General features: G+C 46.1%; 1 protein-coding gene across 1 annotated transcript; it reads left to right on the plus strand.

Annotated features, from left to right (window-relative positions):
* Positions 1–1,128: 1,128 nt before the first annotated feature.
* LOC124060804 (PH domain leucine-rich repeat-containing protein phosphatase 1-like) lies at positions 1,129–16,452 on the plus strand. Its single transcript, XM_046392121.1, has 17 exons — positions 1,129–3,094; positions 7,041–7,237; positions 7,603–7,728; positions 7,889–8,037; positions 9,561–9,707; positions 10,319–10,546; positions 10,819–11,021; positions 11,264–11,324; positions 11,410–11,505; positions 12,021–12,176; positions 12,329–12,529; positions 12,801–12,963; positions 13,209–13,339; positions 13,430–13,546; positions 13,935–14,129; positions 14,254–14,491; positions 14,625–16,452. The coding sequence occupies exons 1-17, from the start codon at positions 1,492–1,494 to the stop codon at positions 15,789–15,791; spliced, it is 5,178 nt and encodes a 1,725-aa protein (XP_046248077.1). The 5' UTR covers positions 1,129–1,491; the 3' UTR covers positions 15,792–16,452.
* The last annotated feature ends 705 nt before the right edge of the window (positions 16,453–17,157 follow it).

A 17,157-nucleotide genomic window follows, 5' to 3' on the forward strand; every position in this document is an offset into this window, starting at 1 on the left:
ACAAGGTGGAGACTCAACAGGGAGGGAGGAAGAGAAAGAAATCAGGAGAGGGAGAGCATGATAAACTCTTCTGTCACACTGCAGCTTGCACTTTGCCCTCTGTTGGCCTGTAGTGTGACAGCAGTCAGAAGTGACACTGAGACAGTTCTCACATGCTGAAGACATACTCTCTTAAAAACAAGCAGATGATTAAACTGTTTGAGCTCTCATGCATGTGAAAACACAAAGATTTTGCCAACATTTTAATAGCAAAGACACAAATCCATGTGTTTCATGTCACACATTCACCAGATAAGAGACTGCATCATAAAAATGATTTATTATGTCATTGTGCTAACCAGCATTGGTGGAATATGACTAAACACACCGAGTCATCTGTTGTACCTAAACACAACCTTCAGGTGACTGCATTTTAGTATTTCTGCTTTTGTGACTTACTTCTTCTTCTTCTGTGGGAAATGTTATTAAATGTTATTAAATGGATAAAATACAAGTTGTTGTTATAAATTAAACTTTAATATAAAGGAGTTTAAATTCTTCATCATGACCAACCTTAATATTAAAGTTATAAATATATAGTAAAACAATAATAAATGATTCATTTATAACAAATACCACCAAAAATACTGACAGGTACCATTCTGCTGCACAATAAATACTTTTAGCTTTGATTTTTTTTATTATTATTATTTTTACTTGTTGTGACTACAGGACTTTTAGTCTAATTGTAAATAAGTATTTTTATATTGTCTTTTTGTTACTATTTCTACAGAGGAAAACACATTTTTAGTCCATGGTGATGCAGCTTTCATCACACAAGGTGGCGCCAGAAGAAGAGTTAAAGCTTCTCTGTGTTTACTTACTGACGAGATATTCAAAACTTTACAGGGAGTTGTCGGTTTAGTTTCATTGTAACTTAAAGTATAAAATATCATGAAATAAGCAAACATATTGTTAGTTTACAAGCATGATTTTAAAACGTATCCCGCTGAACTTTATAACGGAGTAGTTGCGGTTTATGTTGCCTTCACTGGCTCGTCCTTTGCAGTTGAAAAAAACGACATGTACACGGTTATATAAATTCCGAGCTTTTGGGTATGACCTGAAGGCGTCATAATTCATATCCAATGAGACCCCGCCCTGGCCACCGTGTACTGCTGACCGTCACTCTCATCTGTCCGTACAGGAGCAGTCGCGCCTACTCGCGTTAGCTTCCATGGCGACCTACTAGAAAAGCATTTTCTGCCGTCGACCCGCCGGTTAGCTCTCAGCTAACAGGCGTATTATCAAATGGGATGATGTAGCGTACACGCTCTTTGGACAAACCACGCATTATCTTAGCATGCTAAGCTAGCGTGGAGCCGTACATATTTGCAAGGAGAAACTAGGCAGTTACTAGAGCGAGCTAACCGCTGTAAGCTAACGCAGGCTAGCATTCACCTGCAGGCTGTTCTTGCTAACTAACTGACGACGCCGCTGCTAGCTAACGAGATGGAAAGTGTGAAGTTAAACGAGCCCGGAGCGCTTTCGGCATTATCAACACCACAGGGGATAGTTGATCCTGGAAGTGAGAGTAATTCCGTGAAGCCAAGTGGATTAACACCGCTCTCTGTGGGAAAGAGACCCTCCATCGGGGAGGAAGACGGTGGGGGCGCAGAGGCGAAACTCTTCGGGAAGGGAGTTGCAGCCACCTCCCTTCTTCAGATTGCGATTCGTAACGGTATCTATCAAAACCAAGTTGCCAGCGCTATCGGCGGTGCGGCCAAAAATATTAACATGTCCGCCGTGAAAACAGCCAACATTTACAATCTGACAGCAGCCAGCAGCTCCACTTCTGTCAACTCTTTGCTGAGCAGGAGACGGCACAGACACAAGAGGAATCTGTCTCTCGGGGCTCCGCCGACCAGCAGCTCGACCGGCGTGTCTTCTGCGGAGGCGGCCAGTCCCGCTCCATCAGTCTCGCCGCTGAGCACACTCAGCCTGGATAGGAGGACTTTTCTTCGGCAAAAACAGTCAAAGCAGCTTCAGGCCTCGGATAAGACGTGGGTAAGAGCGGACCTCCGGCGGGGTTGCGTTCACGTCCACGACTGGCTCACGCCCTCCTACCCTCGGCCGGTGCTGTGCACAGTGGACACCACTGCTAAAGAGGTAGCCAGTAAGCTGGGAGGCAGCAAAGCTGGGGCTGTGCTGAGAATTAACTGCAAAACCACTACTTTAACTGATAAAAATGACACGTGTAAAGATAGTAATGGACAGACTGATGATATTGAAAGTCTTAGTGACAGTGTGGATGTTAAAAAGCCCAAAGCAGGGGACAGTGAACACACTAAACAGTTTTATCCTGATACTAAACTGTCTTCTAACTTGTTGGATGACAAAACCGCAAGTAACTCTTCATCTGAGGTCTATCTGAATGACATTGGGATGGATCTGAGCTTGAGTGCGGGAGACTGTTATGGAGTCTACTCTGGTTCAGACATGGAGAGCAGCACCTGTGAGGACTTCAGCCCAGGTGGACCCAGAAGCACAGAGCTGCAGGACTCCCTCAGTGATGGGCTGGGTTTGGGCACAGACACCTCAGTGCTGAGCCCAAACTGCGACAGCGCCACGGAGGAACCCGACCCTTTTGAGAGCTCCTCGGATGATGTAGACCTCACCTCCTCTCCAATACATTCAGCAGACAACTCTGCAGCAGACCTGCCTTCTACAGACCCCTGCAGTGCTTCCAGCCAAGCGACGACCACATTACATGACACCGAAGCTGTTGAGAACACTGATACCCCCAAATTAATCAATCCTCCCTCTAAATGCTCCAGCAGCTCTCAGACTCGACCCCTGACCAGCCAAGCATCTGTCCAGCCTGACCCAGACATCCCCGGGGGGAGCAGAGGATGGCCGGAGCCCATCAGTACTTGTCCGACCCCGTCTCTTTTCGTCCAGCTGCACGGTGGAGCTGTGCGGCGGCTGGGAGAAGATGAGAGGCCTCTTCAGATATTAAATGAGTACCTTACTAATCTGGGCTTTGAAGACCCATGGAGGGTGCAGGGGGAGGGGATGAATCCAGAAATTGGCTGCCTGATACGCTTCTACTTTGGTGAGAACTTTTTATATATTATATAAAAATCATTCAAAACACAATTTCTCATAGAGGTGAAAGATTTGCACACATGCACTGTATTTTCATGAGACGTTCTTATGAGTTTAATCATCAGTCTTTTCCAAATATGCTGTACCTTAGCTGTCAGAGAGCCACTGGCAGCGAGTCAACCCCACGCCACTTCGCTCGGCTTGACTCTGCTCAATCATTGTTCATCCATTCTCAGCGTACCGTGAGCGCTGTCATTGTGTTTGGTCATTCAGACTGTTAAACGGGTGTATGCGATTGTCCTGGTGGGACAATACCCAGTGTTTAAACACACCCAACCCCTCTTGTGTGTCGGCCTGTAGGGAGACACATCTGGAGGTAACAGGTGTGCTCTCTGGGCACACCAGCCACAGAGATCATGAGCCATTATGGATTCTGTTTCTCTTCTTGTGCCTTTGTTGTTGTTGTTATGGATAAAGATCCTGTTTTGCTGGTGGGCAGGGTAAGAGGATGGAAAAACAGCCATGATCTCTTATGGGATTAACACAACTGGATATTGTTTTTGACCTTGTTTTTTTTTTTAACACCATCAGCAAAGATCATGGGGATTAGATTCATGTTGTGGTGATGGAGGGAGAACCTGAAAATCAGTTTAACCAAGTGGATGATTTAACTCCCATTCTCAATTCTATTTGAAGTGATTCAGGCGTGTCTCAAGTCTTCTGTCATTCAAGATTTTGTTTTTCTCTTTTGGTTATTTTTAGTTAATGCAGCAAGAAATACATTGCAAATAGAGACAACCAATACTGGATGTTTGCACCCGATGCCCATTATTAGGAAGTAAAAAAAAAAAAGTGTCAGTGTCAATATATTGACGAGTATTCTCAAATGGGGAAATCGGACACTTGTGATAAAGATTTCTAATGGAGGCAAAACGTTTAACTATAGACTTAACTGTTCAAAATGACGTCAGTGCAGAGAAACGGTGAACTTCACTACACAACATATACGTCGATACTGATAAGTCATGTTCCTAAAGACTAATTTAGACTTAGACACAACAGTTAACATTAGTAACTTTTTTTTTTTTTTTTTTTTTACAAGGCAACATTTGTCTATGAAGACATGACATTTTAGTGTAATTGATGTCAAAGCAGGCTTTCCACTACCCTGAAAATGTCATTCGGAGTGCTGAACAAACTCCCCCGCCGTCGCTTACACCCCCTGCTCCTGACTCCCACAGTAACATGACAGGGGAACAAAGCATGACGCAGAGTCAGGGGCCCTTCGAGCTGCTGCAGACAGACACACAGCCAAGAAACAAGCCGTGAGAGGCTGCTGTGACGGCCATGACATGGACGGTTGCACAAGAGAAGCGGTGTGGTGATGATATGAAGTCACTGCAAAAGTCATTGTGGTGCCAAAATGAGAAGTGCATTGGAATGGAATAATTTACCTCAGGTCATCCACTGCAAAACAGTGTTTCCAGCTGGTATGGAGGAAATGTAAACTGTCCATTAATTCACAAGAACATATTTTTGTTCCACACTGTCCTGTCCTCTCCATGTATTCCAAGTATTAATTAAAGCTGCAATGATTAGCTGATTGGGGAAAAAAAGTTAATATTTTGATGATCGAACTGGACAAAAGAAGCAATTTGAATTTTTTTCACATTTTATTTCACTTTATAGACTAAATTATTAATGGTGAAAATAATCAATAGATTGTTGTTAGTTGCAGTCCCCTTATGAAATGTTTGTTAATGTTGAGTTTCAGATTCACACCAAAGGAGTCTGAGTCAGCATAATCCCTGTGGCAAAATGAACATCGCTAAAACAATTTTCTTTCACTCACTCTCTCACTCACACACACACACACACACACACACACACACACACTCACTCACTCACTCTCAATGTGCTGACAGTAAGAGAAAAGTGACCTCAGTGGAACTCAGATTTCACCTCCTCAGTGTTTCGGATCTCTCTGAGACAGTCGCAGGACTGCAGTACCCAGAGGTCACTGCTTCACTTTACAAGGTTAAAGTGTCTTGATACGTCTGCTCAAAACCCAGCGAATACCTGCAGGCTGAGAAAGCAAACTTGTTATGTTTTCCTTTCTGTGTGGCGCAGCTCAGTGTGCTGCTTCAGATTGAGATGAAATTCAGAATACAGCGTTTAACGAGAGCCGAGTCGGATGGATGGGTGGTTTACAGGACGAGATACATCAAAAAGGTTTGGTTGTAGCATGAACAGGAAATGGCTATTGGCTTTTTGACGAGAGACAGGATGCTCCCCATCCAGAGAAATAGGCGGAAGGAAAGGGGCTGCATGTGTGTGTATATGGACACACTATGTCTCGCCTGCACCACCCAGGGAAGGGTGGAGCCACACAATACACATTCCACATTATTGTTTAGTTTAAAATGGGCTCTGTTTAAAAGGGTCGCATTGATCTGCCCCATCAGCTTACGTCATGTTTGTCCAATCACAAGCCCTGTGCATTTGTGCTAAAAGACACCATTTGAGTCAATGTTGAATTACATCAATAATGTATGAAAGTACACAACACATGACCACATTTGAATCAAGACACTCGAGTGTGTTTTGGAACTGCAACAATTAATCAGTTAGTTCAACTATTCAATTAACTGAAAGCTGTTATGATAGTCAGTTGATCGTTTGAGGTTTTTTCAAGTCAGACTTCTCTGATTCCAGCTTCTGAAATGTGAATGTTTTCTGGTTTCTTTGCTTCTCAGTGACGGTAAACTGAACATCTTTGGGCTGTGGACAACACAAGATCAAACGGGACATCTGAGGATGTCGTCTTGAGCTTTGGGAAATGCTGATTGACAGTTTTGACACTTTGTAAAGCAAACAACCGATCGATTAACCCTCAGTGGTTTCCGTCATATCTTAGTTGGTATAAACATCTAACTTTACGGAGATCCGTGTCTGCGCTGTAAGGGCTCACTGTTCCTGTTAGAACCGGGGACAGCTACAGAACATGAAAAAGTTCTCATGTGAGAAGATTCTTCATCCTGAAGTTAACTACAAAAAGCTCTAAATCATCCATGAGGTGATGTGAAGTTTGGAAGCAGAAGTAAGACGACATTTAATCTCACGATCTCTGCCAACATTCAGCCAAAGACTGATCACAATCTCAAACTGCTCAACCATTTTAAACGAGCGTCACAAGTTCTCAGATAATAAAATTAGAATAATTAAAGTAAACAACAATTAATTCAGATTTCCTTTCATTCTGATGAAAACAAAAAAAAAAATAGAATTGGAGTTTGACACCCAGCCTCATTCAGGAGTTGGTTGATCCTTGTGAAACCAAAGTTGACGTTCAGTTACAGGAAGCAGCATCGGAGAGGATCGAGGTGCTGGTGTTATAAGACATTACATAAGCAGCTAATCTGATTACAGGTCTGTCAGTGGCTCTCAGACTCTTCACGTGTCTCCCTTTCTCTTGTTCTCTGGTTTGTGTGATCACAAAACACAGTTTGATGGGAGAATTAACATTGTAAGTCAGTTTGTAGTTGGTTCCACTGTGTTTAAACGTACAGTTAATGCAGGGGAACTCCCTGCCGTGTATTTCTGTCCAATTCCCCCATGTTCCCCTGTGGCTGTAACTGAACTGTGGCTGCTTTTTTGTGTCAGCAAGGGGTTAATGTTAACAGATCACGCCTGAGTGACGGCCCGCGCTCTCAGCCCACAGGCTATTAGCTATGATTCGCTTACATAACCACGGAGCTCTCTCGTTCCTCCTCGCTTAATGAAAGGGTAACGCAGCATGAGAGAGTTGATTCACAAAATCCCAGATGGCTAAAAATAACATTTTCTATTGTGCAAAGAGGCCATTAAATAAAATCAGTTTGTCTAACGATGGCTGCACTCATGATCATCAGCGGTTTCACGTAACACGCTTGTCTCTCTCTGTGTCTCTCCAGGTAAGCCTCGGAGCGTGGGCGGTTCTGAGCGCGTGCAGCTTTCTGGGGTGTTCAACGTGCGGAAGGGGAAGCTGGCGCTGCCGGTCAACCGCTGGTCAAAGCGTCAGGTCACACTGAGCGGAACCTGCCTCATCGTCTCGTCTGTGAAACACGCCCACACCGGAAAAATGCATATCCTCCCCCTCATCGGAGGAAAGGTACTTTCTGTGCTCAGATATGCTGGCCTGGCTCCTGCTTTTCAGCCTTTGTTGTTTAAAGCAGTGGTACAAAATGTGTTTGTGTTGGAGCTCAGAGGTTGTTCACTGCTCCTCTTCCTCTCATGCAGCCACACAATTTCCACATTGAGATCTGGGCTGAGAGATAACCATTGTTACACAGCATGTATAGAAAAATAGGAAAATAAAATAAAATCCAGGCCGAGCCTCTGCAGTCACAAACACCACTACACACTTCATGGGGGTCATTTTTTTAATACTTTTATGTAGGTTAAAGATTTGTTTTACAAAGATGACTAAGGTGAATAAAAAGATTGACGGAAGCTAAACCATGTTCTGTGCTGCAGGTGGAGGAAGTGAAGAGACACAGCCACTGTCTGGCCTTCAGCTCAGCTGGTCCTCAGAGTCAGACTTACTACGTCAGCTACGACTCCTACACAGAGCACCTCCGCTGGCACAGGACGGCCTCTAAGGTACTTTTAGTGTTACGTGTTGTCCGCAGTAACACTCTCGCCTTCCTCATAAATTCAAGGTTGATTCATCCTGGTGCTGGTGGTTGGATTTTCCACATCTTTACTGCCTCGGGTGGAGTCCTTGTCACAAGTTGCTCTTGATGTTGTCCGTCTTTGTCAGATTGCGTCCCAGAGGGTGAGCTCAGTCGACCTGTCGTGCTGCAGCCTGGAGGAGCTGCCTGCTCAGCTCTTTTACAGCCAAGACCTCACACACCTCAATCTCAAAAACAACTTCATTTCGCTCCACAAAGGTGTTCCAGCACTCACCAGGTGAGTTTCTGTCAGCAGCGCTCGTCACACTGAGACAAAGTCCACTACCAGCAAAGCATCAGTGACAGATTTAAAACCTGTACCTTTCCATTATTCTTTCTTTGGGATGTGCAGCAGCCCTCAGTGGTTTTTACTGTCTTGGACCGCGACCATATGGCCCAAAGAGGAAGCAGCTTAGATCAAATTACAGACGATGCGTGTGTGTGGGGTGGCTGTGTGGTTTGGATGATTGAAAGAAAGCCACACCCATTTTGAGAGATTTGACGTCCATCTCGGACTGGGGGCTTCTTTTCCTCGCTGTCCTGATCAGCTTGTCCAGTCTCAGTCTTATGCAGCAGCGTCATTTTCATTGTCGGAGGACGTCCAGAGGGTTCCTGCCAGTGAGCTGTTATTGTTTTGGAGTATTGTTCTCTCTTAAGGCTGGCAAATTCTACTTTTTATTTTGAACAAACAACACAGCCAAAACTTACAATGTGTTAGTTCTGTGTGTGTTACTCAGCCCCAAAGGCCCATGGGTTCCTGTTGAAGGTGTAAATCTTCAGGCCATGAATAAAACAGCTCAGTTCTTTGAGCTCTGTAGTGTTTTAGCAAACAGGAGATACTGACACATTTGTTGGGGACTAATTTCACAGGTGGATTTATATATATTTGGTGGTCTATAGAGTATTTGGGGCAGAAGGGTGGTACATGTGAGATTAATAAGGTATATCAGGAAACGCACACAGGTTCTGGTTCCGGTCTTTTCTCTGCATTAGTCGACAAGAGGAATAACAGATTGTGTTTGTACAGTGATGCTCTCTGTGGCAGCGCATCCTGAGTCACGTCTGTGACGTCGTCGTCTAAATGAATAAATAGCTTTTACAGAGTGGTTTTAATAGTTGCAGACCTAATAGAGTCTTTATTAAAGCGCTGCATCTCCTGCTTAATGATCCCACACTTTATTTGTTCACAGATGAATTGAAGATTATTTTGAATCCAGACAATAATCTGATCGAAATGAACACTTTCAGTACATAATGTATATACACAAACACACTTCCTCCATAAACACGCTTCCTAGGCGGTGTTTTGTGTTTTGAGGTATGTGTTTTTCCCGTGTGTGTGACTTTCAATCTGAAGGACGTGGATCTGGCCCAGCTTGCCACATTGACCCCCATGTGAACTAGAATATGTTAGGCTGAGAAAGCCAAGAAAGACACGCTCACACACACATACACACACACACTCTTATTCCTTCCTGGTGCTGAGTTGCTATGGTGAAAAATGTAGTCGTGTAAACATTTTGCTTCAAAATAGCCTGCCTACTGTAAGTGTTTTTCATCCTTGAAACCTTGTGCAGCCTTCCTGTCTTGTTTCATGAGGCAGGTGTTATGTAACTAAAAGTTTTTCCACAGTGTTTGTTTTTGTTAGAGCCTCCATTCAGAGGACAATCTGATTATAGAACCGAGTTTCAAATCTTTGTCTGCCCTTGTCTTCCTGTCCCCCCTCTCTTTGTCCCTCAATGGCTCTTCAACTCTCTCTAGGTTTTGTAAACTGAGAAGCCTCAGCCTGTCAAATAACGCTCTGTCAGACTTTCCTCTGGCCTTGTGTGACATCTCCTCGCTTACGGAGCTGAACTTGTGTGGAAATCGTCTCTCGTCTCTCCCTGCAGATGTAGGAACGATGCACAAGTAAGTGGGCTGCAGCTGCTGATGATATCTGCGATGATCATTTGACCAAAAGCAGAATTTATCCCCAGTGACCTGCACTTCGCTGACAGAACTGTCAGACATGAGTGTTGTCATCGCGGTTCCATCAGTGCAGATTAATCCGTCTGTGTATTAAGTGAATGGCTGGCTGAACGCCAGACTTCTGTCCTGACGGTGCAGAGCTTTTGCAGGTGATCAGAGTGCAGAGTCACGCTGATGCTGTCTCTGCATTACAGGGAATTTGGGGTCAAGTGCTCACCAGCAAATTGTGTGGTGTGTTTACGTTCATGTGTACACTCGCATGTGTGTGTACGCGATGCTTGTTCAGTGGCAAACAACCGACTTTTGGCACACAGTGTAAATAAATCCAGTTCATAAAAGTTTAAATTAAGTTTTCTCATTTCTAAAAGTGAACTAGTCTAAAATGTATTGAATCGAATGTGCAGTACAAACACCAACACCAAAAATGAGTTTTAGTTTCAGTTTGGGCATGTTCATCTGAAACATGCTGCAGATTAATGTCAAGCTCTTTTTCCTGATCATCACTCTGAGATTCACACTCCCCTCCCTTCTTCTCTTGTCGCTGTGTCCAGCCTGCAGACTCTTCTTCTGGACGGTAACTTCCTGAGTTGTCTGCCTGTGGAGCTGGGCTCTCTGGAGGGACTGACCTACCTCGGCTTGTCCTTCAACTGTTTCGGCTGCGTCCCACCTGTCCTGGAGAAACTCAGAGGGATGGAGAGACTCTGTCTGGCAGGGAACCAGCTCTCTGTCCTGGATGTGGCTGGACTGCAGTGGTTGCCTGCCCGCCACATAGATCTCAGGTAAACATATCCACACAGACAATTAACGTTTTTAGAGGCAATGCTGCAACAATGCAGCAACTTCCTAAGATGCTGCGACAAAAATCTGACCTTAATGATTCCTGCATCACTTTGTCCTTTGGATTTGGAAATCTTAACACCTCATAATTAAAGGTCAGCAACAGGGGTTCGGTTTCAAGGCGATATGACTGAATGAATTAAATTAAATCAAAGAGAAATTGTCAGCTGTTTTACCTTCTCTCTCCCCTCCTTCCTTATGTTCATGTTCTCAGGCTGAATCGGCTTCACAAGGTGACAGTGGGAGGCTCAGAGCAGCTGGTCCACATCGTCCAGCTGGACCTGAGGGACACTGGTCTCCAGCAGCTGGATGTCACATCTCTCTGCAGGCTGGAACTCCTCCGCTGTGACAGAAACGCGCTCTCCCACCTCAGAGTGAGCGGCCACGCCCTCAAGAGCCTGCACGCTGCACACAACGGTACTCACATTCATCGTGTGCTGTACAGATGCTAAACATTTCACGTCTGATGCTATAAATACAGACATGTTTTTAGCCTGCGCTAAACAGGTGACAGTGCATTAATATCAAGATCGCTATGATTGTCTTTAAAAGGAGACTTCAAACACCTTCAAGATCGATTACGATCTGAACGATGACCTGCCTACCCTCATATACATTCACATTTAGACTATAAACAATTCTGCATGTTGTGTTTGTAGAGCTGAAGTTGCTGGAGGTGCAACCGGTGCCAGAGAACCTGACTGTTCTGGATTTGTCCTGGTATGAGGGCTTTCTGAATACTTAGACCATCCTGTTTATTGTCTGTTTTCAAAGCTGGGTGCTGACGCCATTTGTTTAATTAAAGGAACAAGTTCGCATGTGTCCCTGAGTGGGTCTGTGAGAGCAGCAAACTGGAGGTGTTGGACATCAACCATAATTCTGTTAAAGAGCTGCCCGTACGGTGAGCATCGCACAAACAGCTGCAGCACAGACACATTTTTCACAAACAAACTCAGGAAATGTGGACGCACCAGCAGTTTGATGGCTCATGTCACACATAAACAGACACAAAGCTGGCAAACAGACGCATAAAGCTTGAAGAAGAAATTATTTCCTGAAGTTAAAGTTCTGTCTTTGTCGGCTTTCAGTCGGACATTCATTTCAAAGAGGTCACTGCCTTTGTACAGTGGCACAAAAACTCTCTTTTAGTCCCAGTGCAACATTAACGATGTGTTTTAGGTCAAGCAGCAGCTGGTTTGTTAGAGCTGAGGAGCAGTGGTTAAAACATGTACTGTTGCCTCCACACTGTCTGATCACATCTTTTAAGCTCTTTTATCTCTTTTCTCTCAAGGTCAAGCACTCTTTCAATTCTTCTTCTTCTTCTTCTAACCTTTAATGAGGAGTTAATTCAACATCAAGTGAACTTGTGGTCTCACTGTAACTTAACTTAGTTCACAAAATACTGTTGTGTTGTAGGCTGATGTCCAGCGGGAGCCTGAGAAAACTGCTGGCAGGCTGGAACGACGTGAGTCGGCTGGTTGAGAGGCTGGAGAGGTCACAGCTGGAGGTCCTGGACCTGCAACACAACCACCTGACTGAGCTCCCACACAACCTGTTCATCAAAGCACAGAGGTGCACACACCTTTTCTTTCCCTCTTGGTTCTTCACGTCTCTCTTTCTTCGCTTCTCTTTTAATTTTTCCCTCATCATCTGCCAGTTTTATTTCTCATCAAGTCACTCGTTAAAGCACTAAGTTCGTCTTGCCTGTTGGGATTCCATCACAGCTTGAGATACCTAAACGCATCGGCCAATAAGCTGGAGAGCCTCCCTGCAGCCAGCCTATCAGAGGACAGCTTCAGCAGCCTGGAGGAGCTCTATGTGACCAATAACAGCCTGACAGACAAGTGTGTTCCTCTGCTGAGCGGACATGGCCACCTCAGGGTGCTGCACCTCGCCTACAACCAGCTGCAGACCTTCACTGCCAGGTACAGTTCAGCACTGCACATCAGATGAGCTTGAAAAAGAGCTAATCATTGCAGGACCTGTTTATGCCTTAAAGGACAGGTTTACGGTTCTCAGAATGCACCGGCGTTGAAATCTGAAGTATAAATAGTATCCTGTCGTATCCTGATCCCTAAAGACACGTTATATTTTTATCCAATCTAAAATCGGAATCAGGTGAAGGTCACAAAGAGAGATGAGTTTGATAAATGCTGTGCTGGTGCTCTGATGTAACCGTACCTCCACGTCCCGCAGTAAACTGGCACGGCTGGAGCAGCTGGAGGAGCTGGACCTGAGCGGCAACAGGCTGAGGGCCGTGCCCACCACCATCCTCAGCTGCCAGCGTATGCACACGCTCTCCGCCCACTCCAACTGCATCAACACCTTCCCGGAGGTTCTCCAGCTGCCCGAGATCAAGGTTAGTCACATATGGGTTAGGTTTCATGTAAGGTCAGCAATCTCGTGTCTGCATGTTACATGCAGGTGTTCTCATGGGAGAGGTTCAGATAGTCCTTTTCCACAGACATTTTAGTAAAGATAATGATGATAATCATAGGAACTTTATTCATAAATTCATAAATCAGTAATAATGAATGATAGCTAAGGAGTAAGAAAGTGAATCCCTGAATTGAGCGGTCGAGTCAAGTGAACTCACTTCCTCAGTGTGTCGACTTGAGCTGCAACGAGCTGACTGAGGTGACCCTGCCAGAGGCGCTTCCTCCGAAGCTTCAGGAGCTGGACCTCACGGGAAACCCTCGCCTCAACCTGGACCACAAGAGCCTGGAGCTCCTCAAGTACGAACCTGAAAGATGATGCAGGAGTAATAATCTGTGGGAAACATATCTGACTCCTGAAATCAACTTCCCTTTCATTTCTCTCTGCAGTAATATCAGATGTTTCAGGGTGGACCCGTCACCCTCAGCCCCGTGTGCAAATGAAAGCCACGGGGCCCCTGCAGTCTGGAGCCACGGCTACACAGAGGCCTCTGGAGTCAAAAACAAGTCAGTCCTCCCAACTCTTTAACTTTCTAGCCAGCTTCTCACTGGACCTTTCTCCTTTGGAATTAACTTCTTTTATTGACCTCTCTTTCTCCATTGGTGCTACAGCTAAACAGTTTAAGTATTAAAGTTCAGCAGACCTTTAAACAAGCTCAGACACTTTGCAGGATCTTTGTTCAGAGGTTTCAAATGAAATTCACAAGATCTCATATGTTTAGATTCCAGTGAGAGTCACTGCTCTGGGACCTCATTACAGAAAGTAGCTCAGCTTCGGGTGGCATGTGTTTGCTTAACTCGAGCGCTCAGGATGAGATAATGCAGGGATGTTTTGCCTGGTCGTGTTTTTTCTGTATTAAAGAAAACCTGTTGACCTTCTTGTTGGGGTCCTCAGGTTGTGTGTGGCTGCTTTGGCCCTCGATAGCTTCTGTGGGATTCGTGAAGCTCTGTATGGAGTTTTTGACGGCGACAGGAATGTCGAGGTGCCATACCTGCTGCAGTGCACCATGGGAGATGTGCTGGCAGAGGAGCTTCATAGGGGCCAGAGGCAGGAGGATTACATGAGCAACACATTCCTCACCATGCAGAGGTACACACACACACACACACACACCTTACACACAAAGTGAAACAGTCTCACTGAATGCTTCCACAGCTCAGTGCAGCGATCACGCGCTCTCAAACTCCAGTGTTTCTGTGTTGCACTCCTGCAGGAAATTGGGCACAGCAGGGCAGAGGATGGGCGGCTCAGCAGCTTTATGTCACATCAGACACGACCCGGTGGCTCCCGGGGAGCACAGCGGCTGCTTCACTCTGAAGGCTGCCAACGTCGGCAGGTGTCAGGCCGTTTTGTGCCGCGACGGCAAAGCTATGCAACTCTCCACCACACACACTGTCAAAGAGGAGCCGGAGTATGAGAGGGTCCGGCTGCATAATGCCATCATCACTGAGGTAAAAGCAAACTGTGGTCACTCATGCTGTTTGTGATTCTAGTGTTGACAACATGAGGTGATTTGAACAGTCCGATTGACAGCAAGTTGAAACAGTTTAATGACACATTAATCTTTACCCTCCGCTTCTGCAGGACAACAAAGTCAGTGGTGTAACCGACTCCACCAGAATTATGGGATACTCCTTCCTGTGCCCGTCTGTGACCCCCAGACCCCACGTGTCCACAGTGACCCTCACCCCGCAGGACGAGTTCTTCCTCCTGGGCAGCCGGGGCTTGTGGGACTCTTTGTCTCCCAGTGAGGCGGTAGACGCGGTCAGGAACGTACCGGACGCTCTGGCTGCTGCCAAGAAGCTGGTGACTCTGGCTCAGAGCTACGGCTGCTCCGACAGCCTCAGCGCTGTCGTCGTCCAGCTCAGTATCACTGAAGACTGCTGCTGTTTCTGTGAGCCGCCGCCTCCGCCCCCCAGCCCAGGCCTGGGTGCACACACCAGCACACACCCCTACTCGGCGTCCGGTGACGGTGGCATACCGCTGCCCCCAGCCTCCTCGGGAACAGTGAGCGAGCTGAGCAGCGAGTTCAGTACATCTGAGATGAGCAGCGAGGTGGGATCCACGGCGTCGTCAGAGGAGCCGCCGCCTCAGACCGAGCCCCTGACGTCCCACCTGAACCTGCCGGGTCGAGCCGGCATCCGCAGACCCGCCTGTGGAGGTGGGAGCTTCCATAGACAGTTCTCTGGAGCTTTGTCTGACAACGGAGTCGATAGCGAGGACGAGGAGCCCATTGCTGGCGTCTTCTCCAACGGCAGTCGTGTAGAGGTGGAGGCTGACGTCCACTGTTTGCACCGTCAAGACAGCTCAGCGCCTCAAACGCATGGTCATGCTCAGTCAAGCACAAGCATCCCCCCCACTGTCGCCTCGCATCATGAGCCTTCACCTCTTCCTTTCTCCTCGCCGTCTCCTTCCCCCTTCCCCCCGTCCTCTCCCGCCCTCGGTAGGGAGGCTCTGTCGGGCACTCTGGGTCGCAGGGCTCGAGCTAACGGCTCCGTGGCCTGCCAAGGAAGAAACCAGGACATCATAGAGGTGGCAGCCGATGCCCCCGTCAGGAAGCAGGGGGGATACTTCAACGCTCCCGCCCAGCCGGACCCTGAGGACCAGCTCATCATCCCGCCAGAGCTGGAAGAGGAAGTCCGGCAGATCATCCAGCAGCAGCAGCAGCAGCAGCCTGAACAAATTCAAACACACAACCAGCAAGCACACAGCTACCAGAAACCTGCAGACTATTTTGTCACACCCCTCTAACTTCTGCCACCCACCCACAACAGCTGGTGTCACCTTGTCATCCAGGAATTCAGTTTCAGGGATGGAGAACTGAGGAACGAGGACAGATCCTTCTGAACATGCTTATGGACCGGAGAGACCGTTTTGGTTGGTTTACTTTATTTTCTACTGCCCCTTGAAACACAATGCAATTTTTATAACACTTTATGTTGATTAAATCTTCAGTGTAACTGATTTTTTTAACCATATCTTTAATTTGAAGAAGCACTTTGAATGCTTTTATTAGACTTTTGAGATGAGTTCTATGTTAAATGGTACTTTGAAATGTGGAACATTCAGTTTTTGTGTTGTAGCAGACTTTTCCTGTTTGTGGCGGCTCATGGCCTTACAGTTGTTGGAGTTAGTAAAACTGTTAAACTAACTCCTAGGAGTTTAATACGTAAAAGTGACCTGGTCACAGTGAAGCGTACTAATATTCTCTGAGAGAAAAGATTATTTCAAACGTCTGATGTTCTCAGGGGTGTGCAGAGTTCAGAGTGGTGCTGCAGTGATGAGACGGGGTTGGGGGGCCCCACAGTTGTTGAATGTTCTCAGAACAGCGTTACAGACTTCCTGACCACAGCAAATCGCACAAGAGAGCTACTTTTGCTATATAATAAATCCAAGTTTTCAGATAACCGCATGTTGACTTCTTGATCCTTTTGTTTAACTTTGTTTGTGATAATCTTTATAAGTCTGTTTAGGGCAGCACCGAAGAACCTTTTGACTTACCAATCAAAAGTCCCCTGGCCAAGCGTGTGTTTTACTGGTCAAAATGTGTTCACTCTGGGTATGACTTTACTATTTAAAAACACTGCAGTAAGACAACTTAAATTATCACAGACATGCTGTACAAGAATATTGCGCAGTTTGCTGAAAACACAACATACAACACTTTTGAGCACTGATTTCAGTGTTTACGAGGTACCAGTGAAAGCACCACGACACAGACAGACGGCAGCGCCCGTTAGTGACACCAAAAGAGACTTTTTGTTACGTGAAATGTTTGCCCAGCAGTTCGGCAGACAGCCTTGTGGGATTTACTCGCCCGTGTTTGGCAGGTGTTCATTTTGGACTCCGCCTCTTGGTGTCGAGCCACCTTTATTGTTGAGAGCAGAAATCTTCCTTTTAAAAAACAATGCAAGGTTAAGAACTGCACGACAACAAGCGGCAACCTTACATTTCCCTCAGCTAATGTCACGTCGTCTTGTTTGTGCTTCTGCGATACAATCGCAGCTTTGTGCTATCTGAAATGGTAAAATTAGAACTTGGGTAACCACCTCACTCTGGAGAATTTCTTTTGTTGGTGATTAGTTCTTCACTGAACGGTCCAGCAGTTACATCACTG

The sequence above is a fragment of the Scatophagus argus genome, chromosome 6, assembly GCF_020382885.2.
Source record: "Scatophagus argus isolate fScaArg1 chromosome 6, fScaArg1.pri, whole genome shotgun sequence".
Classification (NCBI taxonomy): domain Eukaryota; kingdom Metazoa; phylum Chordata; class Actinopteri; family Scatophagidae; genus Scatophagus; species Scatophagus argus.

Coding starts and splice junctions, on each gene's coding strand:
- LOC124060804 (XM_046392121.1), top strand. CDS start 1,492: ATGGAAAGTGTGAAGTTAAACGAGCCCGGAGCGCTTTCGGCATTATCA. Junction 14,130..14,253: donor ACATTCCTCACCATGCAGAG/GTACACACACAC, acceptor GCACTCCTGCAG/GAAATTGGGCACAGCAGGGC. Junction 14,492..14,624: donor ATAATGCCATCATCACTGAG/GTAAAAGCAAAC, acceptor CCGCTTCTGCAG/GACAACAAAGTCAGTGGTGT.